The sequence below is a fragment of the Vanessa atalanta genome, chromosome 21, assembly GCF_905147765.1.
Source record: "Vanessa atalanta chromosome 21, ilVanAtal1.2, whole genome shotgun sequence".
NCBI classification, from domain to species: domain Eukaryota; kingdom Metazoa; phylum Arthropoda; class Insecta; order Lepidoptera; family Nymphalidae; genus Vanessa; species Vanessa atalanta.
Genome location: NC_061891.1, coordinates 5,203,114 through 5,229,489, shown reverse-complemented (window position 1 = coordinate 5,229,489; position 26,376 = coordinate 5,203,114). Strand labels below are relative to the sequence as shown.

General features: G+C 32.5%; 1 protein-coding gene across 5 annotated transcripts in view; it reads right to left on the bottom strand.

Moving 5' to 3' along the window:
- The window catches only part of LOC125072310 (protein kinase C and casein kinase II substrate protein 3), a 93,840-nt gene that overhangs the window by 3,676 nt on the left and 63,788 nt on the right, over positions 1-26,376 (bottom strand). For 3 of the 5 annotated variants that reach the window (XM_047682891.1, XM_047682890.1, XM_047682888.1), the window contains 4 exons: positions 24,513-24,701; positions 4,058-4,290; positions 3,024-3,144; positions 288-389 (listed from right to left, as the gene is read on the bottom strand). In XM_047682891.1, coding sequence (XP_047538847.1) covers positions 288-389; positions 3,024-3,144; positions 4,058-4,290; positions 24,513-24,701 — 645 coding nt within the window. The remainder of the gene's footprint in view (positions 1-287; positions 390-3,023; positions 3,145-4,057; positions 4,291-24,512; positions 24,702-26,376) is intronic. The other 2 variants (XM_047682889.1, XM_047682893.1) reach the window with 2 other exon arrangements.

The following is a 26,376-nucleotide window of genomic DNA, read 5'->3' as shown; positions in this document are numbered from 1 at the left end:
CAACCTGCCGCTTACATTTCTTACCAACATCACATAAAAATGTGTTTAGCCCCGATTTGACTTAAAATATGACATTGACGCGAACAGGAAATCACATATAAGATGCCATTAAAAACCAAATCTCCAGGAAAAACTTCTAAGTATATAATTTGCTGTTCACGAAAACTTATAGATTATATTAAAAACAACTTTGTGGTCTCGCTTGAAAACCGCTTAGGAAATGTTAGAAATATAAGTTCAAGAGTGAATGTTTCGAGCGAGACCCAAAAGAGTCTCTCGGGACGTACGTCTTCGCTGACTGGTCGCTGGTTGAGGAGCGTGATGGGTCCGGTGGGGAGGCTCTCCTTTGATTTTCCTTTCGCGATGTCCCGGAACTCCTCAGTGTATTCCTGGGTCGAGACACGCGGTCACAAGCGTCCGTGAACGAGCGACACGTCGGGACATACATTAGGCCACTTTAGCAGCTAATATTTCGTTCAACGGGTTGGAACGGTTCGACTGTTTTTGTGACTTATAAAGTGTAACTTAAGTTCGGTATTGATTACTTTTGATAAATGTTACAACAGTGTTGAATCAAGTCAATGTTCCTATCGAGGTCACCTCGCAATGTCCCAACGTGTCGGCGCGTTCGTGATGGCAAAATCAAAATAACAAAATAAATGATTAAATAAAAATAAAAAACACTTTTCAAACAAAGCCGGTGTTCATTAGAGGGCGACATCAAGCATTACACTCAGGTGTTTGTGACAAGTGACGGATTGCAATCGACTAGGCTTGGAGAATGCTATGAGAAGATGCATGGTATTGGTATATATTGCTAAGTTTATTCAGAATAAGTACTTAAATTAGAGTTGTACTACACTAGAAAATAAATCCATTGAGCCAAGAGTATAAAATAATTATTTAGGTTTATTAATTTTATGATTTTTATGGTTTTTTTTTAATTTATTTTATGTACATGTGTTTATTAATAAAAGATTGGAGTTGTTTCTTTGTTTTTTCATGTATTAATTGGTTTTTTTTTTTAGTATGACTGTGTAGCTAGAATTGACAGTTCTTGTATGCATCTGTAGATTAAATGATTAATTAAAATTCATACTAACTATTTCATTTGTAGAAAACAATTATAGGAAGTGTCTCGTAATTTTTATTATTTGTATAGTTTATGAAGCAATTTTTATCTAATTTAATCCTTAATTAATAATTGTTTAAATTTGTTGTTTTCGATACGGCGTTGCGGGTGAACGTCGAGGACATATTACAATACAAGTGCTGGCAGAGTGTTCACTAGATAGCGAGATATCTTATATTGTTTTCGTATGATTTGCACAATCTAATCGTTCATGAGTGTCCCTTCCAAACGGAAGTGTATGGGTGCTGACGATCCTTTGCAAATAAACTCCACAAACTATTACACATCATGGTATCACAGTTGCCCAAGCCAGTGTTCTGTGCAGGGATTTCTTTGGCCGATGTTTGCGGAACTAATGACCAACAAACGGTGAAATTTGGTACATGTTCGATTTTTGTGCATTGAATAATTAAATATATTAGGCGATTGTCAGAGCTGCATAATTCGATGTATGGGGTGTTTTATAGGAATATAAATTTGTCTGTCGAGTGAACTCTAAACCAATGATGTTGGAATATGTTTTGATCTTCTATTACGATTAACTAGGAAGTTTAGAATTTGTTGCTTCTAGTGATAACGTGTGGGTGCCCTTTAAGTACCAATTGAGTCTTTATTTTTCTCACAACCATCAGCTCTGCTAACCGTCCCAACACCGTGGCGTACCATGAACGCGACATTATAACAACGGCCGTCGTTATACACGCTAGTCGTGTCCGACGGCGCCACTCTGCTTTCCCTCTCATCTCCGAAGCAGATGGTCGGAAGGGCACGGCGGAATCTCCTCTGAGCTCGTGACCACAGGGCTCTGATGGGTATTGATCGTGGTCGGGTGGTCACGCGCGCTAACACCGCTGTAGCGGCGGCAGGTAGGTATTTGTAACGTGGTTCGGTGGTCTCCGGCGGTTCGTCCTTTCAACGTTAAGATGGTGGCTAACTTTATGCATATGATTTATTTCAAAAGTAATTCACAAAAAAAATTAAATAATATTAAATTTATTTTTTTATATATTTTTATAATGTATTGCAATTTTATGCAAAGCAAGGTTTGAAAACACCTAAATATAATCATTTTATGAGCGTTTTAAATTAGACATTTTTAAAATTAATTATTTTGTTTCTTGATTAAATACTTTGCTCCACAACGCCGCTGTACCTACATTACTTAACAAAGCGATGACAATATTATGTCTCGGGAACCAGTTCAAGAATTTATTACCTATTTGCAGCGACCGCTGTCAATCCTGGCTACACTTTGAGATCTACAATTCATTTACAAACAAGCGAAATATTATTTGCGCGAAAATTACTATTAATATATTTCAAATAAGAAATTTAAATTTTGATACAAAATATTGACGCTTTAATTATGGCAAGAATGCAGATTAATTTTTTTGTATATTACAAATAAATATAATAATTGTTCTTCTGTAATCGTGATTAAAATCTGTATATAAATATTCCAAGTTAAGTCCATTGTTGAGTTTGGCACTTAACGGTCGTATCGTAACGTCTTTAAGCAAACGTTCCGCAATCGCTGGCGCTTCATCAAACATAGTAAAGTCAATATTGAAATTAGCGTTGACTCAAGAAAATTCGAAGGTCGCTCAAGCGTCTCTACTGGATCCAATGTTAGAATTTCGTTCGATTTATAAGCAGGCAGTTTCGACCGTGATCTAAACACTTAAACCAATTAGAAGAGGAGATAGAGAGAGGATAATCTTAATTTGCATGCTCTAAGGATCTAGACACGTCTAACCTATCTATACTAGATCGAAAGCATTCAGTTAATCATTGCATACATAACGGTATAATTGCATATATAGTTATGCATTGCTGTGTCAGTAAGGGGACCGGGATGGCGGGAGGCAGGCTGGCGGTGTATGGAATTTACCTCGAACTGCGGCCACGCCATAGCCATGTTAACTCCGTGATTATTGGCCCACCATTTCAGGTCCTTCTGGTGGTCCGCGTTGTTTATTGTGTGGTGGAATTCTTCGTATATTTGTGGTAATCTGTAACAGCATTATTAATTCTTCTTAAACTAATACGATTTTGACATAAATATAACGTCTTAATACCACAAGAATATCATTGGTTCAGTAGTAAAAGGAACTTGCTACGTCGACCAAGAAGAACTGATTTTGAAATTTTTGTAAATGAAATTAAAATCGACACGATAAAAAAATACAATAACTATTTCCGCGTAAGTAGAAAATGACTAATATGGCTTTAGTTAAGTTAACGAAAGAATGTACGTCATGTACGATGGACAAAGCGAAAGAAAGTTTATCAGAATAAATACAAGTATCTGGAAAAGAGTAATAAAAGAAAAGGCGCGAGGATACATTGTCAGATATGTTTTATCATATAGACATCAAAGACCTAAGCTTTCAATATTTCAAGTTTCGACTTACATTCTTTTCGTTTGTAAACTAAATACTACTTTATTTGCACAGTTTGCTCAACAACGCAAATAGCGTTTGTTAGCCCGACTCTCATGGGCTTACGGACGATTATTTACGGATTACTTCAATGATGTTTGCGTTTTAATAAAACGGTTCTATTGTACCTAGATATGAATCTAGTAGCAGAATTAAGCAGCAAATTTAAAATTATGAATTGTTTTACGCAATATGGAAACGAGATTACCAAGTGGTAAAATAACGTGAATTTTGATCGGAGAATCAAGGTTCAAGCCCTCTGATAGTTTATATTGTATGCGTAGTGTGAAATGCCATACGAATGTCCGTCTACCATCATCCGTCGCATTGGAACAGCAGGGTGGAATAACGATAAATCTCTTCAAAAGTGGAGGAGTTCTTAGACATTCGAAGACTGTTACTTATTTTACCCTTTATAATATAATATATCAATGTTGAAAAGAAGTGTCACCTTCGTGTATCAGATATAAGTAAATCCACTTACGTCGGTTCCTTGCTGATGTCCAAACATTTGTGGAAACTGAAGAGCACGTCCTTGAAGAACGTGAGCCGCTGCGCCTCCATCTGCTGGCAGCGGTCGAAGACTGTCGTCATGTCCTCTATGTAGCGCGGGTTGTACGCCGTGATCTCCGCCAGTGCCGCTTGGTATTTATCGCGATTCTTCGAAACGTCATCTCGACATTTGGCAACTCGTTCTGCCATTTTCTTTACCTGAATCAAAAGGTTTAAATCACGATTACGATGGTATGTTAAAATTATTTACATTTTTTTATATAAAATCAATCAATTTATCAACAGAAGTTTATAAGTTTATACGTTTTCGGTAATGTACATACATATATATGTACACTTATATGTACTCTAAATAATAAGTATTTTTGATATTTATTGTAAGTAATGTAAAATTATTTAAATGTTGAAATCTCCCTGAGAGTATTTAACTTATACGAAACGAAATGAATTTTTAAACTCCTGGGAAATCTAGCACTACGTTTTATTTAATACAAAATTTAACCAAACGACTATAAAAACTAAGTGAAGTTGAAAACTGAAACGACGATACTGCGCAAAAAAGTAACTTACTTTACTTTAATATAGTCAGAAGGCACGTTGGCAAACTATAATACTTATATATTCATTCAAAATTATTAACCCTGTTTTTATTTTAATGTTTCATATTTGGGATTACATTACATTTTAAAATTATAAAAAGGACTACTTGAAATCAATAAACTCAATGCTGTGATAGACAATATCTATACGTCCGAATATTTGATTTGAAGCGGTTCTTCGCTTTTATAGAACACAAAGGTCGCTTATTATATCACATAAAGCCCAGATCTATTGTTTGTAAATTCCGATTCAAGTCACAAACACATTTGTATCTGAATTTTAGATTGAACATTACGCTATCACCTTCAGAATGTATGTTCAACCTAAAGAAACTTAGTCTGAAGTAACTATTTTACTTATACGGATTTTAATAAATACACTTATTTTAAATGAAAATCAATCAATACTATGAAATAGCTACTGAAGAACTCATAAAATCTCAACATTAACAAAAGACTAGCACTACTTTATGATGTAACTATGTCACGAGCGACAGACACACGTGCTGACAAATTACCTTTAGAGTCGTACTACGTGTATTGTGTATGACTCTTGTACATTGTATATTTTTTTAACAGCCAACAGTTTAATTGGCAGTAATCATTATTACATATCTATGGAAAATTTATATGATATATGTGGAGCGGAGTTCATAGTCCGATTGTTATGGTTGCCGTTTATATATATTTTAAATGCGTAACTTGTTGCTAATTTTTAAGTATCATATTAAATGGTTCTTTACATAATACATACTATACTATACACATATTATTAGTGTAAAAGGGCGTATTTTCCTGAAATAATACTTATACATATCTTATATACTTTATTATATGTTTGTCTGTATCGTTATATCAAACTGGCAGTTCTTTAAAAAGTGCAATGTATAGCTCTACAGATGTAAATAAACGACCTTACCAGTATATATCGCTGTTGCGAGTGAAAACAGAAAATTAAAACTATTATTTGTTGAAGTTTGCTTTTCTTTTAAATTAAAATAGCCTGTTAGTCCAGTAAATAAAGACAAAATAAAGACTAAACTTCCGATTAATCTTCGGATTATTCACATTTTGTTTAGAACCTCAAAAGGAAGATTCATCCAAATATCCAGCTTTCCCCTATTTTTTCCGTATAAGTGCAATGTCTTTATTCACTGGACTATGTCATGTAAGTACACATGGGAGATAGAAACAAGAACGATCTCACATAAGTTACGAAACTATAAAAATATTCTCGAATAAATCGTGTCATATAAACTTTAATAAGCTAGCGACAATTTTTTTATAAATTTAAAAACACTTTAAATAAATTGTTTATTTTGTTATTACGTTCGTGAAGTTAGACGGTATATGGTCGATGGCACTAGTCCGAATATGGCCACCAAGGGATCGGCAAGAAGTAGGTTTTTGTTTCAGAAAATGTATTTATTAGTTGTAATAACATTACAAAGATTTGCTACGTGCACATGTACACACTCTATTTCTTGTTTTTCATCTTTATGTCACTTGGGAAACTAGCCGGATACGACAGGAGGGAGATTAAACGATCCTACCTCTGATCGTCGTGAACACTGACAATTTCTTAATCGCGGGCTAAGACTAAGAATTCTTTGATAGAAAAATTTCAACAAGCTGAGACAAGGTGATAACCCAACCCAGGAATGGAAATGGTTATCAAGAACTTTGTCATCGAAACTCAAAACTGAACGATTTTTATAAAGTTTATATGTATGAGTAGCTGAACCTGCGGCTTTACTCGCACGAAATTTATAAAAACACCCGTTCTTAGCGGATGTCTACACCCTATTAGAAACATGTCAAATTTTAAGTTTGTATGTGTTATAGTTTCTGAGATTTCGTGATTAATCAGTAAATGGTATTTTGCTTTTATATATATTTATTATATATATTATTGTGGTTTTTCTTGAACGCGTACGAGTAAAATAGCTACAAGATAGAAAACAAAAAGCCCAGGAGACGTTAGACGGAGTGACGTCAACACTCGAGTCGAGATTGTTGTCAAGCGTCATTCATACGCCGCCGAGTCAGCCGAGACGCGCTTCAGGGCCCCGAGGGCTACCGCTCCGTAAACAGGCAGGCTTAGTCTGCATTTCTTGGGATCATTTGTGATTCTTACTAGGGACCATACGTTTTTGTACCTTGTACTCACATCGCATTAAACGCATCGCTATATCTCATTTGTGTTGTCAGTGTAAACAGTTTTCGTTTAGCGATCTATTTTACACAATAAACTTAATTTAAGAAGAGAAATAGAAAACGTGATATTTAATCCATACTGAACTTGGAAGACTAAGCTCTAATATCAAAGAAGCCTTTGCTGGGTGGATCATTTACGAACTGCAGCAGACTGGACTCGTTATTTCTCCTATACAGCGCATTTGTACAGTCGCTTTTTTATGAATGCCAATATTATTTTTAATATTATCGATTTTTTTAATAATTACAATTTCGATAAATACAATTTAAAACTGAATAACACTCTTAGCTTAATGACATTATTTATTACAATGATTGAGAAACTAATTTATTACATATCTTATCCTGCAAGTACTTATCTGGGAGAGTTTGGCTCAGCTCTAATAATACGACAAAAATAATATTTAGATATATACAAATAAACTTTACTTTACTCAGAAAAAAAAAATAGGATCTCAATTGTTAGAGCTGTTTCCGAGATAAATAATAAATGTATGTACGAGATTTGCTCATATAATGTAATAAGTGATTTGATAAACTAGAGCAATATTATCTGCGAGGATTCAAAATAATTTTAACGACAACCTGTTTATACGAAACTGAAAATCAATAAAGTGAAGTTGTGAGCTCGTGGGCGGAGGGGAACGCAGCTCACGTTGGATTTTCAATTCAATCACTTAACTGGATTACTTACTAGGGAACAATCTGATGAACTTTGCACATCATTTAATATAAGTAGTGTTCGTCGTGGGCAATACTGTGATACTATACATGTTTCAGAAATATTTTTATTGCAATGACTACCAGATAAAATTTTTTTTTTTTTTTCGAATATTCCAGATTATACAGCCAAGCCGCAAATTTTTTTCCGACTATCTTAAAAGTATAATATAATAAGTTTCTATACAAAATTTGTTACGAATTCAGTACCTATATTAGCTGAAGTATTTAGCCGTTTTGATAATAAAAACAAGAAATATTTACTATGCTCGTCAAATATATATAGCCCGCCGGCGGAGCTACAACAGTTTAAAAGTTCATGTCAAGGTGTAGTCAAGGGCACGGCAGAGGCTTCGTCCGGCCTGTGAGCTGATTTTGAGAGACGTGATCCGACAAGTGGCCGGGTGACATGTGACTACATAATACGTTCATAAAATATCACATTCTTATGTTTTATGTACTCCTTGATAATGATAATCTAATATATACGTAGATTTCATGTACTTAAGTATTTTCCCGTACGTTGATAAGTATTTATTGTTGGCTGAAATAATAACATAAAACTCAAACAAAGCCTCAAAGCTTGGAGCTTCATGGTCCACAAATAAAACAAAATATATATTATATTGGTCCCGCTACAATTGCTGTTTGCACTGCAAGCATTTTTGAAATGTATGAAGACAATGGGTTCATTGATTATTACTCTAAAAATATAATCTTGACACTCTACACTGATATAATCAAGGGAATGTCACCCTCTTCATTCCCAGCAAACTAATACTATATTACTGAGCTACAACAGATACCAAAACATGTAAACGTTTCAACGCGACCGTTAGATTTCATTTGCAAATGTTAATTGTCTGCGGTTACCGGGGACGACGCCGCGACGCCTCTGTCTACGGTTGACGTTTCATTTCCTGTCCTGACGTTTGTAGGTCAAATGCACTACACAAATCTGCATCCATAGCATTACACGTGAATTATTTAGCTATATTTATACACTCGTAGTATAAACCGATTAGTTTTATTAATCTTGTTGCTGTTCATATGGCAAGGACACTTGTAATTACATTTTTATAATAAAAAATAATTCTAGTGCTTATATAAAAACCTATTACGGAATAATATTATCTCGTTTATACAATAGAATAAAATCATATATAAAGTATAATGCCTTGTTAAGGAAAAAAAATATTACATTACATTTAATGTTTTTGACGAAAACGGATAACTCAAGCATAAAATACCTACTAACAAGTATCAAGGTGTATAAACGATATTCTGAAAATTCGAATAAATACTACGTTTCCGACATCTGTTAAATGTTTTAATATAATCGTTTTATTATTATATACAAATAGTTGTGCTAACAATTTACGATTAGTCATTATTCCGACAATGTAGCAATGAATTTGTTCCGCGTGCTAACATTTTCATACTTGTCGTTTTTAAACTGAATAAATACAAAATTAAAACTGACAACGGTTTCAATGGAAACGCACCTTTATATTGCAAATAATTTTAATAGACCTCACGACTGTCGCACAAGAATGCATAAAATAACACATACGTATTAGTAACAAGAACTTATATAAATCATCATCCTTATTTCTTAATACTCATAATTCCTAAATAAGAACGATTATGTATGAAAATTCTTGTTATCAAAATGAAACAATTCTAAGTATTCTTTATTCATTATTCTAGATACTAAACCTTCAGTTACTCATTTGGAGAGGTACAAAGTATAAAAAAAAGTTTCGCATACGAATTTAACTTTTATCAATCCAGACTATGAATCTATCTTTGAATTATATCTACGTAAGGGGAGAGAAGATTGTATTGTCAGCAACGACAAATGTGTTTATAGTTCAATCATTTGGGTGGGACTGGTTTAAATTTATTTCGCAAGATCCGATTTACACTTCCATACTAATTGGTGAAGACAAAAATTTTAATTTTTTTAAAACTATGGTCATATAAAAGGCAATTAGACTCGTTTCAAAGGAATATATTATTTCATACAATGAAATCCTGCATACAAATTAGTTTATTAAGTAAATTAACAAAAAAATTATAAACTCTGCAGTGCACACAAGATGACTTCGAAACAATTGTGTTTTTTTTTCAAAAAACAACAAGCTCTTCACTTTTCAACTTATGTGTTAAGACTTAATAATAATTCAATCGAAGACAGTTTGACATATATTTAAACAACATTTGATACTATTGAATATAACAACATCTATGATTAAAAATATATGTTTAACCTATTATTATTTTCTTCGTATTATTTTTTTAATTTGACTAACAATTTCGGCATTGTTTGACGACCGGGTTCGAACACAGAACCACATATTGCGAATTGTGAAGTTTTGCAACGCACTATAGAAAGGAGTAACTAGAATCGAATGTTATAATAAAGCTTAGCGAAGCACCTGTACCTACTATAATTTTCCCTTTTGTTAAGAAATATCTAAACATTTTCATAATCTTGAGTCGGGTGAAGCGCTTGCTCATTGGAGCTAGATAAGGCACGTCTTCGTAGGCAACGGCACGACCTCGCAAAACTTAATGAGTGCGTCGGTTATGTGAAATGTTACTACGTTAGCGTCGAGAACTAAACTATTTTTTAACGAATCCTTGTGAGAAACGACCTTTAAGTTATTATAAATGTCACAAGTAGGAAAGATTTTTTTTCTGAGAGTTGAGTATATAACTTAGTTGTCTAATAATAAATTCACTAAAGTGTTTCTTGTTAGCGGTAGGAACATGAAATGACAATTTTTTTTTAAATGAATATTTCGGTGTTCTTCAATAGTTCTTGTTTAGTTTTTTCGTATAAAATTAACTTCTTTTAATATAAATGAATAATAATTAAAGAAAAATCATCATCTTCATCTTTTTCATTTAAAGTATACTTTTTTGGTCCGTTTACTAAACTGACTCTTTTATAGCACTTCTCCTCTACATAACAACTTAGTCGAATTAATTAATCCATTGCAAAGGGACCTGACGGTACAGTTGCGACGATGATAATAATCACTGAAAACTAGTTTTAACTTTTATAGATAATTGCAATTTAAATATCGAACACAAATCATTAAGTCTAATCTATCTGTTTTGATATTTAAAAACTTGAATCGCTATCACAAAAATATAAAAAAAAAAACACTGTTTTTCTAGAACATTTTCGATCAGTCTATTGAACATATTACCAAATATGTGTCAGGATAAATATACTTCGGATACATGTTACCCGTCAATATCTCACCGTATACCTGCCTCGCCCCGGTTAGTTACGTAAACGTAACACGAGAACCGTTCCGCATGTTTGTGGTCGCGTGCGAAGCGGTCAACTCTATGAAAATTGATCTAAAAATTTTGAACTTATACACTGAATATTTTAACCTGATTATTTAGTTTTACACGAAAACGCAATAAGTATAATGTATCGCGTTATAGTAAAGTACTGTTTGGTTTTGTATGACGACTTATTAAATTATCTGCTCCGTCGTTTTAGTGGTATAAATGGCACCAGATTGAGGTTCCAATTCCAAGTCGGGCTAATAAGTTGTACGATTGATTTCAATCAATTTCTTCACAGTAGTAGATTTACCTTGGTAAATTACTACACTTCTGTGCCTCGGGAATTAGGATAACACGATGGTCCAGTGGACAATGAGAATAATATAAATGGACAGCACAGGTGTATATGTGTGCATTTGTTTATGCACTATGTCTTTTAAATTGTTCGATACGTCGTCGCTTACGAAAAGACGGGAATGAGAACATATATTACATAAGTATGTAGATATTTTATGTAACGAGGTTTTTCAACATTTAATTAATAGGAGTTCATACATTTACATTTTTATCTATAGATAACATAGTATATGTACATGTAGTTAGCAAATAAATGAATCCCTTCGCATTAGTGAAGTGATGACGAGCTCAGTACAAGGTATACCAATATTATTAGATACTGTATGTACCTACTACATGTACTTACGATTAATATGGTTATTATTTTTGTAAAAAATATATTTATTTTTAAATAAACATTCTGTATTCTGTATGTGCTTGATGGGTTTAATGTCACGTAAAAGCCTTTAATACCGACTGACCGCATGTTTTTGTACAAGTTATTAACAACGGTCGCAGAGAGTAGTTTCAATTATAGATTTTAAATTTTGTAAATATAACAAAACCACACACACACACACAAGAACAGATACCAACTTATTCGAAACTTACTAGAACAAAATGGAATCAATATATAATAATGCATTAGCTATTGAAATCAATAACTTCCTCCTTGTGAATACTTTAAAAGCAATTTATGCTTTTATCGAAAAGCATTTTACTATCATTCCGGAGTTAGAAATTTGACTAGGCAGTGAAATTCATGTGCCCTGAAAACGACGTAAAACCAGACACAGCTTGACCTCTCACCATCGTATCGGTGACCTGTGCATACTTGTACAAATTTCCTGCGCTATTGCGATAAATTCGGCAAGGACTTTATTCATTGAAGTTTTGAATACTACATTGTCAACGCATAATGTAGTATTCAAAACTTCAATGAATAAAGTCCTTGCCGAATTTGCTTTCTTTCGTACGTTGCGCACACGTTAAGTAGTAATATGAGATATTAACCCGAAAAAATAGTATAAGTTAAGGTACAATTAATCACAGAAATATATTTTATACCTCAAAATATAAAATAAAGAATATTTACTTAGTTCTAAACCTTGTATCGGACAACGTATTATAAGTTATATAAAGTTGAATTTAAAAATAAAAGTATGAATGGAATATAATGGAGTATATTTTATGAAAGAAGCTGTGGAAAACTTTACGACTTTTGAGAGCGCTCGAGTACAAAGGAAAAATCTTGTTACAACAAAACTGTTAGTTTTATTTTATAAATAAACTTGCGCTAATTAAATTAACCTGTTGGCGAATATTCAGAGTTTTTATATAAAGAAAATATATTAGTAATATATTATTGAAAGTAATTATAGCATTAAGTAAGAGGCTGTAAATATCCCACTAAAGCTCCTCTTCTACTTATGAGAAGATTTAGTGTTTAAAAGCTAAAAAATACGACGTAAAACCAGCTAATGCGGGCAAAACTTATAATATTATATACATATATTAATCATCCCTTACATCGCAATGTTAAGATGTTATGTGCCTTGTGCCTGTTGTTACATTGGCTTACTCAACTATCAAACCGGAATACGATAATACTAAGTATACCTATTCAAACGGACCTGCACAAAGCCCAGCAAGAAGTAAATCTTGCATATTCTATTCGTACTACTAACGCTATCTAGTTTGTTAGGATTAACGCAGTTGTCAGGTTTATAGGGAACTGTCAAGTTACGATTTTAAATCGACAACAGAGTGTCGGACAATCGACGACAATCAGCGTTGAAGTAACCGAACGTGTTTGGAGACAACGAACAACTTATTCCAACGTCGACTTTCAATAATAAATACTTTACAAAAGTTGATAATAACGTCACCGGCACGTTTCTTATCCAAACTAATAATTTAGGTATTTTACGTTATAAATCGATCATAATAAATAACAGAACACGATAGATTTATAAACAAGTATCAATTTAAGGGACTTATATCATACAGCATTTACACAAGAGGCGTGTTATGAACGCGTTTTCAGACGTTGCGTTTCGCAGATACGTTTTTAAAAACAACAGAACGTGGTTGTTTTTTCCGTACGTATAGAACAACGTGTCGTCGGTGGCAGTATTATATTTCACTACTGATATATAGTCTAGTCTACCTTACCAATTTATTTTTTTATGTTAATTATTATGAAATATTTATGTATATAAGATAAAAAATAAAACCATCGTTTCCCCGTTAAACACTCGTTAAATACAGTCAAAAAACAAATTCAATGTTTATACATCAGGGAAAACATCCCTGTAAAGGTGTCCATCATTAAACGAAAAAAAAAACCATTCAGATGTATACCTACTAGTAGATACAAAAACGCCCCAAACACAATCTGGATTCCATGAATCGATTTTAAACTATAGACAATTTAAACGATTAAATTGATTTTGATTAAAACATATATATATGTATCGAATGCATAGGTAAGAAAACAAATCACATTGATATTGAAAGTCGGTTAATAAACAAAATTAATAACGTCGATGTAACAGCTGTGATATTATGCGTTATCGGCTCGTATTAAATATATAATTGCTTTACGATTAAATTGTCATTGCATTACACATTTGTTATTTGTATTTAACATGTTTTTGATTGGTTGTTATCGATGTAAGCGAAAGGTTAATTACTAATAAGTGATAATTTCATGTAATTGAATTTGTATGAAAACGAAATACATTGATACTTTTAAGCATTCTATTTATCACATTTAGAATTGAAATTATATATAAAAAAATAAAATCGAAACGAAAATATATTCTTGTTTCAAATTCTTATCTATCAACTGTATGTATAATTACAGCACATAGCAAAAAGTTGCGTACTGTTAATCTACTACTACTAATAGTAATATTATAAATGGGAAAGTACGGTCAAATCACTTAACAAAATCTTACGAAATTTGGTATGAAGCAACCTTAACCTTACCAACCCAAGGAAGGAAATAGGCTACTTTTTATGCCTAACGCCTGACGAGCCACCCCTAAAAACCGAGCAAAGCCGCGTGCGACAACTATTCAATAATGTTATAACTATTTATTCTATAAGCGAAAGAAATAATTAAAACATAACTATTATGATTATTAAATCACATACATTTATACGTAAAAATAAATGTATGATGGTACTTTAACACAAACACACGATCAGACGAACTGTCACGCTGTCACGGATAACTGATGTTGTTACGATTGTGTCAGTCTTGATGGTTTTATCTGAGTTGCGTGTGTAAATAATCGTATTTGATAGATATTCAAGACATGAGGTCTTGAACAGTTCACATTCCTCTAACACTTGGCAGATTATATTATTATTACAAAAAAAAAAACAACTTGTAACTAGCTTTTTGTTAAACTCCAATTATATATATAATGTAATGATAGCATCGAAATTAATTATTTATGTGTATATAAAATACGGTTAAGCAGAACTGGACGAAAGACTTCGACAATCAGCTCGAGCAGCAATAGCAGTCCACTACAAGTGCCTGCCTCACTATTAAGCGATTTCTGCTTGAGATACAAAAACCATAAAATCTTTTCAACACAAGATATGATATCCAAGATATGATATGAGCCAGTGTAATCACAGGCACAAGGGACATAATATCTTAGTTCCCAAGGTTGGTGGCGCATAGGTGATGTAAGGAACGGTTAATATTTCTTACAGCGCCTTTGTCTATGGACGGTGGTGACCACTTACCATCAGGTGGCCCATATGCTGGTCCGCCAACCAATGCCATAAAAAAATATATATCAATAAGTTATTATATTACAGACATAATTTCGTAACGAATATAGTTAGTCAATGACGATCAAATATAGCAAATATGAATTCACGAAAGTATTCATTAAATCTCAGCGTTTAATCAACGGAATATAATACGCAATATTTCGAATTCGATTGATGTTCAACACGCGATGTTGCAATCATTACGCATTGCATCCCGAACTGGTTGATACGCTGCTTCAACCGAATTCCTGAATAACCGCTCGCTAGTGGAACTTGCGAATAATCTTTATTATGTATGTATACTCAGTTTGACCGCGACTTCGTTCGGTTTAACATTACTCAAATTTTAGGTTTAATTTTACTCAAACTGCTCATTGCTTAATTGCATGGGTTATACACAAATTATTTTTATAAATGAACTTCAAACGTAGTATTGATCCGGCCGTGCCGTGCGCCCTGTGCTAGTGCATAATACCGCACACCCCACATCTTTGCATAAACACTCGAGGGTGGTTGTATTTAAATATTTTATTAAAAATAACACAATGATTTTTATGAATTTATAAAAAATTATAATATTCAATACTTACTACTTGGGTAGGCCAAGTAGTAAGTATTGAATAGTTATATGTAGTACAAGGATATTACGATGCCTTAGTAATAAAGTTTTAAATCAACAATTAATTTGTTAAAATCTACAAAAATCTTAATATACTTTTCTTTACGTATTCGCGTGGGCACAGGGCACAGGCACTTTTGGATCGTCAATTTACAGAATTTGAATTGAATAGCTACACGCTTATATGATCTTGTATTGAGTTATTTGAGATATTTATTGACGTTGGTTTAAGAAACGATTTAAATTAATGAATTGGCAAATTTTATGGAAATTTATCATAGAAACGATTACTTTGCCCCAGGAAGTATTTATTGGGTTTGCGGAGTCGGAAACTTGGCGTTTGGCGTTAAGATCGACCAATTTATCATAGACAAATAACAAAATATGTCCATAAAATATTTTTTACTTTTCCCATGAACTTAACGATGTTATATATTGCATGACGGTATTTTTTATGAACGTCGTTGAATCAAATAAACGATTTATTTCTAATATTTAACTTGTTTGGTAGCGAAGTGCTCACTGCGTGTCCGTACGTGATCACTTTGGTAGTGGAACCATGCCATCGAAAGATACGGGACATGTCTGCATGTGGATCAAATTGAATTGAATTTCCCACATTTTTCATATTTATGTATTTAATTCTATAACTGGACTGCGGCCGACTAAAGTTGAAGAAAATTATTTGAGTCAAATGTAATAACTTATCTAGTGGTGTACGATAATTAATTCCATATTAAGATTCTATACTATAATTAATTTGTATATTTTATGCAACGAAATAATTTGTCAGCATTTTATTTACTATATGTTCTACAAGTACAATAGAATATCTGGAGAATTTTACGTTTTTTCTTTTGATTCTGGTAGTTCTTCTCTAAGCATGTGAATTTAAAAATTGCAATTGAATGAAATGATAACACTGCCGTTTGTTAAAACAAGATCAATCCAATTTTTATGTAAAATAATATATTGGCGGTATTCCAAAACTACTGTTATTATTATCGGTATAGTAAAAAGGGTATGGAACGAATTTAATAGAATATAAGGTGTTATTTTTAATTTTTCAAAAGTAAAACCTATGCATTTTTTGAATAATAATAAAAATAATAATTATTATTTTATTTGTTGTTTTAATAACAATATAAGTAAATTGGAAAGGAAATCATACAATTGAATATCTAAAAAAAACAACGTATTTACTAAACGAACGACTGTACTTAATTAGTAATGTACAGAGTAGCAATGGTACGGCGCCGCCACTTGAGACTCATAACAATTGTTCGGATGATAACAGATTATCTACAACGGCTCGGTTCTGGTTACGATGACTCAAGAGAGAACTGATTAAAATAAAATGAATATAATAAATGAATTATATATTGCTTAGGTTTTTTTTTATTACCAACGGGATTCCTTTACATAGGATGATAAACTTACATAAAACAATGATGGTAACGTAAAATACAACTACTAGTTTTATCACTCAAAGATTAAATCTTAATTTAACAACTCCTCTTACATTTTTCCTATAAAATTTTAACGATGTTACACTTAGTCGTAACAAATTTTCTTTTATATTATCTAAAGGAATTTTTCCTTTTTTAACTTTTTACCATGGTCACATTAACTACACATGTGTGCGCGCATATGATTGGCTAATTACGATTGTAAAGAGACAAACAATAGATAGGGGTGAGGTCACACAATCGTGAGAGGGTTTGCTGCGTTTGTTACCGCGATTAGATAACTGATAAACCACGGAAGCCATCTTATGTAATTATTAGGCTTTAGAGAGATATATCGTTTTCTTGTATTGTTTTGTTTTTTTTTAGATTATACAATGTTTTATTGTATTTTGTATACACGTGTGTGTTTGTAAATAAGTTTAGTTATAATTCTTTAGGTAGATCAGTTTTTATTTATAATAATATACCTATAATCAGCTCCGACTTTCAGAGTCTTTAACTATAGTTATAATAAAATTAGTATAGGTATATTATATATTCTTGTTTTCAGTGCTAACTGTATATGACTTCTTCAATCAATATTAATATTCTGAAGTACTTGTCCAAATTGAACTGTATTTAGTCTATTTTTTTCATACTTAAATACAAAACATATAAACACACTACATTCTATAGTACCTCAATTATCTGAACAATGACTGAGTTTATCCGAACGTTGGCGCGAAAGATACATTTTTGTTCGCTGCCACCGCCATGAGCAACTATGTACATATATTTGCGAGAATCGTGGGCATGCACGCATGTCGAGCGTGTTGAAATGCGTTTTATTTCAACGAACGTTGTTAATCCACTTACCAAGATTCCTCGCTAAATTTTGATATTTTCCTCTCATTTTTCTATCAATAATAACAGTAAAATAATAGCCTTCACTTAGTGTTTTTCTTTAGCATACGAAAGCCACAGTTTAAATAGCCTTAAAAATGTCTCTAGATTTTGACTATCTTTCCCAGGTACGACAGTAGGATTCTGATTTTATAAAAATCCTTTTTTTTATATAATCATAAGCACCGGCTAAGCAGACGGTCGGTCTAAGCAGCTGCCGACAGATGTTCTATTGGTGTATCCATGTGTACTCATCCATAAATTCTTTTGAGGGTTGAAACTGGTACCATTCAAAAGTTGACGTATTGTTTTTTTTTTAAGTTTATGTAACACGAGCTGTGAGCTATTTACGTGAATTAATTCGCTTGAATATTGGGAGGAGAATGTACTGTCATCCATTAAACAGTACATTATTATCTCGAGAACACATTCCAAAAAAAAATGTTGATCTAGAATTATACAAGCAATTACTCCGTCGTTTCATTATAATCGAACGAGGAGATTAGAAGTAGTTCAAAACGTAATCTACTAACCTCACCAATGATACGTGTAACTATTCATAAGTGGATGTCATTACCCTTCAGTGAGACGTTGGATGGTGTTTTTGAGAACGTAATTGCCCGTCAATCACATATTAAACAGCATTACTTAAACATATACTTAATAATTACTAGCACGTAGTCGTTCTTTGTGATAAAAAACAGAACTTAAAATTATTGAATTTAATCTGCGTATGTATATACCGAAACAAGCCTTGAACCGAAACGAAAATACATATTAACTGGAATTCAAAACAACAAACATTCATGTATGGCAACTGGCAACGTTATAAAACTTTGTATCGTCCAATGTGGAGAGCAATTAACTTGTTTCGACGTCCGCGCTCACTTCAAAGCTTAAACTTATTCCATTAGATTTCATTTCAAGATCTAAGTTTCGTTTCGAATCCCTAACTTATCGATGATTGTGTACGTAAAGTGAATAATATTTATGTCGATACCTGTCAGTCATAAACAATCTAGACGATAAATTAGTTTAACAATATTTTTAGTGCTGTCAAATATATCTTCAGGCAGGAAAACATCATCGTCGTCGTCATCATTGTCCGAGACTGATAAAAATATTACAACGTATGTAACGTATTTTTAAATGTACATTTAAAAATAGTATGTTATTATTTAGCGGTCCTAATAATGAAATTTGACCAAATATCGGTCAAGCTGTTCATTTCAAAGACTATCTCCGAGTCTTAATGCAGACTCTATAGTCTTTGACGAGCTTGACTACCCTAATACAAAATATAACACACAAAAAAGTATATATTTATTCTTGCAAATAACCGACGTCATTAAATTTTCTTCAGTAAACTAGATCGCTTTTTTGATGCCCTCTGATGCTTAAATGTTTTTCTCGACTCTTCGTCTTTTGTAACCTTGTACTTAATTTATTCTCTCGTGTTTTTTGGGTACAAATTGTATATTTGTAATGCATTATATTATATGCTAGACGAACATATCAATACAAATAAATATTTTTCATTTTATGATAAAATTTTCTAGACAGTATTAATAAATATTACTGTTACTGTGTCAGGGATGATGTTATCACGCGATCTTAGATCTTAAATATAGATAATGCATTGATAACGCAAATCGTTTAAAACGACCTCTGCTTAACGAATTAATTATGTAAATTTATTCCGTAATTACATCAAATTACATGTGATTGGGGTCGCGGTTATTGTTCAACAAACGTTTGTAATAACATTTATCCTGATATGTCTGTATATTGAGATTTATGTCACTTTTTAAAATTTATTTTTGTTATAGTCAGGATTTAAATATCTCACTTGCATCAGACGATGGTGACATAGAGAAGAGTTTTACCGGTAGTAAGGCTTCTCTATGCAGGTCTCTCTGGCACCAGTCCCGAATCAACTATTTTACATCGAAACATGTTTCGGTTTCAAGAGCGAGTGCCTCTTTGATCGTTAGACTTCCGAAACTAAATTCTGAACTAATTTGTAGATAAACTACGTTCCTAGGTAATATCATTTTGCACGGTAGACTGTCTAATAAGCAGGAATGTAGATATTGCATCGCTTTTTATTCTCTATTGAGAGTGGACTACTTTTGTATTTTTATTTTTTTAGGAACATAGTTAAGTCATATGTTCAATAAATATTTTTTGTTTGCGATAACCCAGTCAGATAATATTTGAATTCTCGTCTTCTCAAATATCTGTATGTTGAAAACGGTCGAGTGGTGTGACGAAGGTGGTTCGAGACGTCATGTACACGGTTTAAAGGTTACAAGTCTATACAGCAGATTTAATTACATAAATTGTTTTTCGAAAGAGTTCGGGAAAAAAGTCCTCATTTCATCAATCATCGATTAAAATATTCAAAGGAGTTTCGGATCTTACCTAGAGATCTCGATCTCGCACGTTTCATTAAATTTTTTTATGTATTCTGCGAAACACTGGGACATCGCAAAAACTCTGTTATTTTCTTATAAGCAGTTGCGTGTTTTTTAAAATACATGTATCTTTGTGCTATTGATTGGTCTTAATAAAGTTTATTTCGTATTCACTTTTGCATATAATAAAACTCTTTTAGAAAAGTCAAATTAATGAATTTTACAAAGAGCGCAATGCAAGAATAACGTTTATTTTACGTGGCATAGCCCTTAAATGTCAGCATATGAAAAAAGAATTCTCATCAAAACGTGAAAACATGATCCATAATAAGCATAGTAACAGTATCGCAAAAATATTTATTAAAAAAAATATAATTTTTTTGGTGCTACTCATGGTAAGTCAAAAAACTCAATTGTGTGCATCAGATTTGTATCTGCAAACTTTGTTTAAGACCTACGTGCATTTATTATAATTTACTGTCAACATCATTTAAATACCAAAACGTAGCTGCGGGCTCTAGTTTGAGCAGTCATGAAAATATGTAGGTAGCGAAGAGCAGCTACACATGTTTCTGAATTGTAGTAGGTACTTACACTTCAAAACGCGGGGTGTATGACGTAAGAGCTTGAAGAGTTCTATCAAATCTAGATGTGTTTATTTTTGGAACATTAAACTAGATTGATAATGTTTTCATAATAAATTGAATTAATTATGAAATTTTACGTTAATATTAATCCGAATAAGTACTTAAGTTTTGCTGTGCCTGGTGATATGAGCTCAAAACATAATCTATACCAACGCCGTTTCCTAGTATTACGGGCTGTTAATTTAGGTTTCTATCGATACATTGACAGACCTTTTTTCGAGAAAATTTAGTTTTAATTTCTCTTTTTGTAAAAAAAATATCAACTGAAATGTTCCGATGGCGTACAAAGGCCCGACACAACCGACGTATACGAGTAAAGGAAACTGCCAGCGGCATTCGCTCGGGTGCTTTAAAAATAGAGATACCATTTTTTTTTAAATATTGCAGGACAATTTGTTTCAAAATTGGAAGTCTTTACGTATTATTATGATAACACTAAAACCTATTTATGACTTATTTAATAACTCTTTTTTATTAATATTATTTGATTGCATACAAAAAAAAAGGAAAAAAGGCGTTCGTGAATCATAATCAATTCTTTGTATGTAATATATTTGATTCACAAAATTTATCTTTCACATTAAATATATATGATACAACCAATTATAAATTATAATTGTTATCGTATTTTAGTCGCTCTTTACAATCGACAATCGATAACTAAGAAACAAATTGAAAATCGAATTATTTCTTCATTAATATAATAAATATAAAAAATGTTATAATTCCAAGGCTCATGGTTATTAAATGGGGGGTGTTTTTGAAGCATCGGGATATGTCCGATAATTTCTGACAATGTGGTAGCCGTACCGCACGGGACACATCGCTCGTCTTTACGGTACAATCAGCTTTGTAACCGAGAATAGCGTTTGACGAAAGTGATTAGGAAAAAAAATGTCACGTACTTTTTAAAACGATCTCTATAGCGTCCATCTTTTTTTTAACGTATTATGTATTCGAAGATGGACATAATCGAGATGGATCAATCAGCTATAATAACGAATAAAACACTTGCACTAAGTGCTAAAGCTTTGAATTGGCCCGTTTGGGTAAGTACCTTCCACTCATCAGATGTTCTACCGTCAAGCAGTAGTACTCAGTTTTTTGTGTTCCGGTTTGCAGAGTGAGTGAGCAAGTGTATTTACAAGCAAAAGGGACATAACATCTTAGTTTCCAACGTCGGTTGCGAATTCACGATGTCCTTATATGGTTAATATTTCTTGCAGCGCCATTGTCTATGGCCACCAGCGATGACAACTTATACTCAAACGCGCCCGAAGTCAGGGCATAGCAAGTTTATTCTAAAGAAGGTAAATCAATGTCACCGTATGTTTACATTTCAAATAATTAAAAAAAATAATTAAGTTATCAGTCTTATCTTAATTCATTGAATGTGCACGCTAAAGAGAAATGATTCATTAAACACCGCATAGGTGTGGCTTATTGGTAACGATGCGTTATGCATATAAATATCTGCATTATACATACGAATAGAGCTGTATCGTATTCGATTCGATTACATTCTTCAATACAGTTTTGTGTTATCTAGTGTTATCCACTAAGCCGTATTTTATAATCGTTAAGAATTTTGTTACAATACAAAAAAAAAACATATGATTTTGTACGCAGGGGCTATTAAAGAACAAGTTTGTGCAAAAATACAGGTGCACTTTTAAAATCTGCTTGGGCGGCAACCGATAGTGCCGCTTTTGAGACATCGGAGTGGAACACATACTAACTTCCTAAGTATATAATCCTCCTTGGATTACACATTGGCTAATGAGAATTTTTGGATGGAAAAACTCGGATAAGTTTTTATTGGATCCTTTCAGGATTAGGAACCAGGAGTTCGGAATCGGCGGCCGCAGCAGCAGATAATTAACTAGATCAACGAGGTAATTAAGTATAAACCCTGATACCGATTAACTTCTATTGGAAATCAAGTAAATAGTAAAAAAAAAATCCTGTAATTACATCAATACTATGGTTTTCAAATTCAAATGAGTGTTTAATTATTAAAAGCTACAGTCCTGGAGCAATCTCACATACTTCAGTAACAAAACTGTTGACGATTGATATTCAGATTTATTTGTTCACGACATAGTTATGATAATAGATGTGCTTATGTGTAGTAACCGTATCACGAGACATTGATCGACTACTGTTAAATGGAACGAGTGGGCAAAGAACTCTAAAATCAATATTAGTGGCCGGCACTACAAGACTTATGCCTGCTCTGTTTACTACAAGTGCACTAAGCCGAGTACTGGACTTTGCGTGTTAGCTCGGTCTAGTGGCTTCGGGTTTAAGCTCGAGAGGTAGGCTTCAAACTATGGATGAATAAGTTCCACCGCTACGTACTTCTGGGTTTTTGTATTTAGTCTAAGTGGACAAAATAGTTGTCTCAAACAAACAATACACGCAATAATAAAATGTATTTAAAAATAAAAATATATTTATAAATGATATATTGATATATTAATAAAAGCATTACTTTTTTTAAAAGTTTTTATTACAAGCGATGTTTTAAGTGACTAGTAATGTTTATATTATTATATGTTCAGCAAAAATAGTTGTATAAAAAAAAGTTTATACAAATTTTTTGTATGTTACTTGCAATTTTCTTTTTTTTTATATATCGGTATTTGTAAGATATATGTTGATTATTATAGATTTAATAGATTTAAACATTTTATTCAGATGGCGTTTTATCCTTCGCAAGGTAGTTGATTGGAATAATTGACTTCCAAATAGTCGCATAACATAATTCCACAACCAAAATCTTTTTGGATTAAAAAACCGATTTGTGCACTGAGGTACAATAGGATATTCTCAAAAAAACCATGATACGTCATATGAAAGTAAAGTGTGTGGTTTTGACAACTGACCACACCATCGATAAATACTTTGATACATTTTTAAATTGATATCGATTGTAGCGAATACATAAAAGAGGGCGTTGATTCATAAATAAGCAAACAGTTTGTAACATACGCAGAATCGAACGCCCCAGATAACTTCGAGGTGTACGTCAGACAACAATTTCTCACAAAAAATGCAATAGAAAGGCTATTTCTTTTGCATGTTTTTGTTTGCGTGGTTTTGCGTTAAACATTTGAAACTTTGCTTTTCTTACATGCTGGTAACAGAAGGTTTTAAATATCGGTTGTAGTGTCCTTGATGGACACTCCTGCGTGGCCGAGCTTCACGGGAATGACCGCAACGATTAATCGTTTGTGCTTTTTAACATTACATTGACCCAACAAAAGTGAGATACAGCCATTGTTGCTTAAATACATTATTACGTTACGTATCGAGACCTCATCTTGAAAATATAAGGACATTTTTTTTTATGCGAAGATATAACCTAGTAATAAAACCTAGATACTTTAAAGTCAAACATCACTAACCTGGTCTGGACTGAGGGAACTGTCGCCGCTAGCATTCCTCTCCTGGTTTTGCGCGGTCCTCTCTTGTTTGCAAGCTGTGTGATACTCTAGTCGCGTTCTCTCCACCTTCTGTAGAAGTTTCGCCCACGGCTTCTGCGCCTTTTTGAAAGCCTCGTCCATTTCTTTGCGTTCTTTTAGTTGGATCATTGACTGTTAACAAAAAATACTTTTATTTAGTCTATTATCACACTTATTAGAAATAGTTACTGATTTAATTACACGGATATGTACATTAATTATTAATTTTCTTGAACAATAAAATTTTAATATTTCAACATCATCATTTCAAAGGCAAAGACAGGTAGATATCAACTTCTAGGTTTAAGTTGGTCTGGCCTATTAAATATTTTGAAATAGAACTATAAATTTACAAACGAAGATCTTAAAAACTACGTAGACATTTCTAAGGTATTGGAAATAATTTTATTTAATGTAACGCTAAATTCAAGATGCCAACCTCTAGAAATGGTTGCCAACATCAAAAACCAAATTTTTATATTATTTTTGCTGGTAAAAAAAATCATATTCATGCACTTTAAATAGACAATCATATTATTTTCTTGGCACAGGCGTCCTCCATTACTATCGTAAGGTCAGCTATGCCGCAAAATTTCCACCTGAGGTGCTCGAGATCGTCTTACATAATAACATTTCTTGGAGAAACTATAATTTTAAATGAACCGGTTTGCCGCCTTGGCACTAAATTAACATTAGTTTCAATAAAGTTTTTTATGAAGCTGTTATCATATTTTCATTGAATTATCGTGTATCTTGTACATTTATGTATGTAATAGTGTCGCAGGGTTATTAAATGGGCTGACGAGTTTTGTCCATACTATCAATTTCTTACAGTATAAGATTAATTTCAATTTTAGTTTAATGCACATCAGTAACATTAAAAGAATATTTTTTTGCCTTGATAACCACTTTCTAACAAAATTAGTGAGAATAATTCTAGTAGAATTATAAATATTAGCAACTTCACCTTGTTTGAATTACCGATATCTTTTGAATATTTAGATATTATTCCCCGTATTTATGGCAATGGCATCAATTAAATTACTTTTTATTTGTCTTTCCCAACAACCTTGAGAAGTTTAACGTACAACATAGTAGGACATATGTAAATAAGAAAAGTTTTCCAACACGGACATATAATGAGATATATTAAAAGACATATTTTATATTATTAATACCGAAATTAAGTCAAAAAATTAAAACGATTTTATTACAACCAATAATCAAAGATACTAAGACTTTTATATTGTGACGGTTTAACGACTTTTTTATAATGTAAGATCATTAAATTATGAGTGTATATTTAACTGCAAAACTTTTATTTGTAATTTTGTCCTGATTTTCCGATCGCGATCGATACTCGACTACTGGGTCACCTTACAACAGATTAAAACTAAACTCGAACACCTTAACGAGCAATTAAATATTCAATCATTAATTCCAATTCTAATCGAATAACGATTGGGAGATGTACTGAATATCGTACATATTTATAGTGTGTAATGTAGTATTTGTTAACATACAAATATATCAAGAGCGAATACATAAGTGTAGTCACTACTTTACATTCAGATGAAATGATTGTATTTAGATTTATTATAATGTATGCGACATCACGCCCGTCGGGAATAAACTACACATTGAAAGTTTTAATTAGCGAATATGAACCTTACCCAGTATGAAATAGGTGTTATGTATATGATGAATGTTTAAAGATTAACTCAAACAAGCTTTAATGTCACTTCCATACGTTTAGGTCCATTTTCACATTTACTACTACGAAATGTTTTGTATGGGCTTATAATTT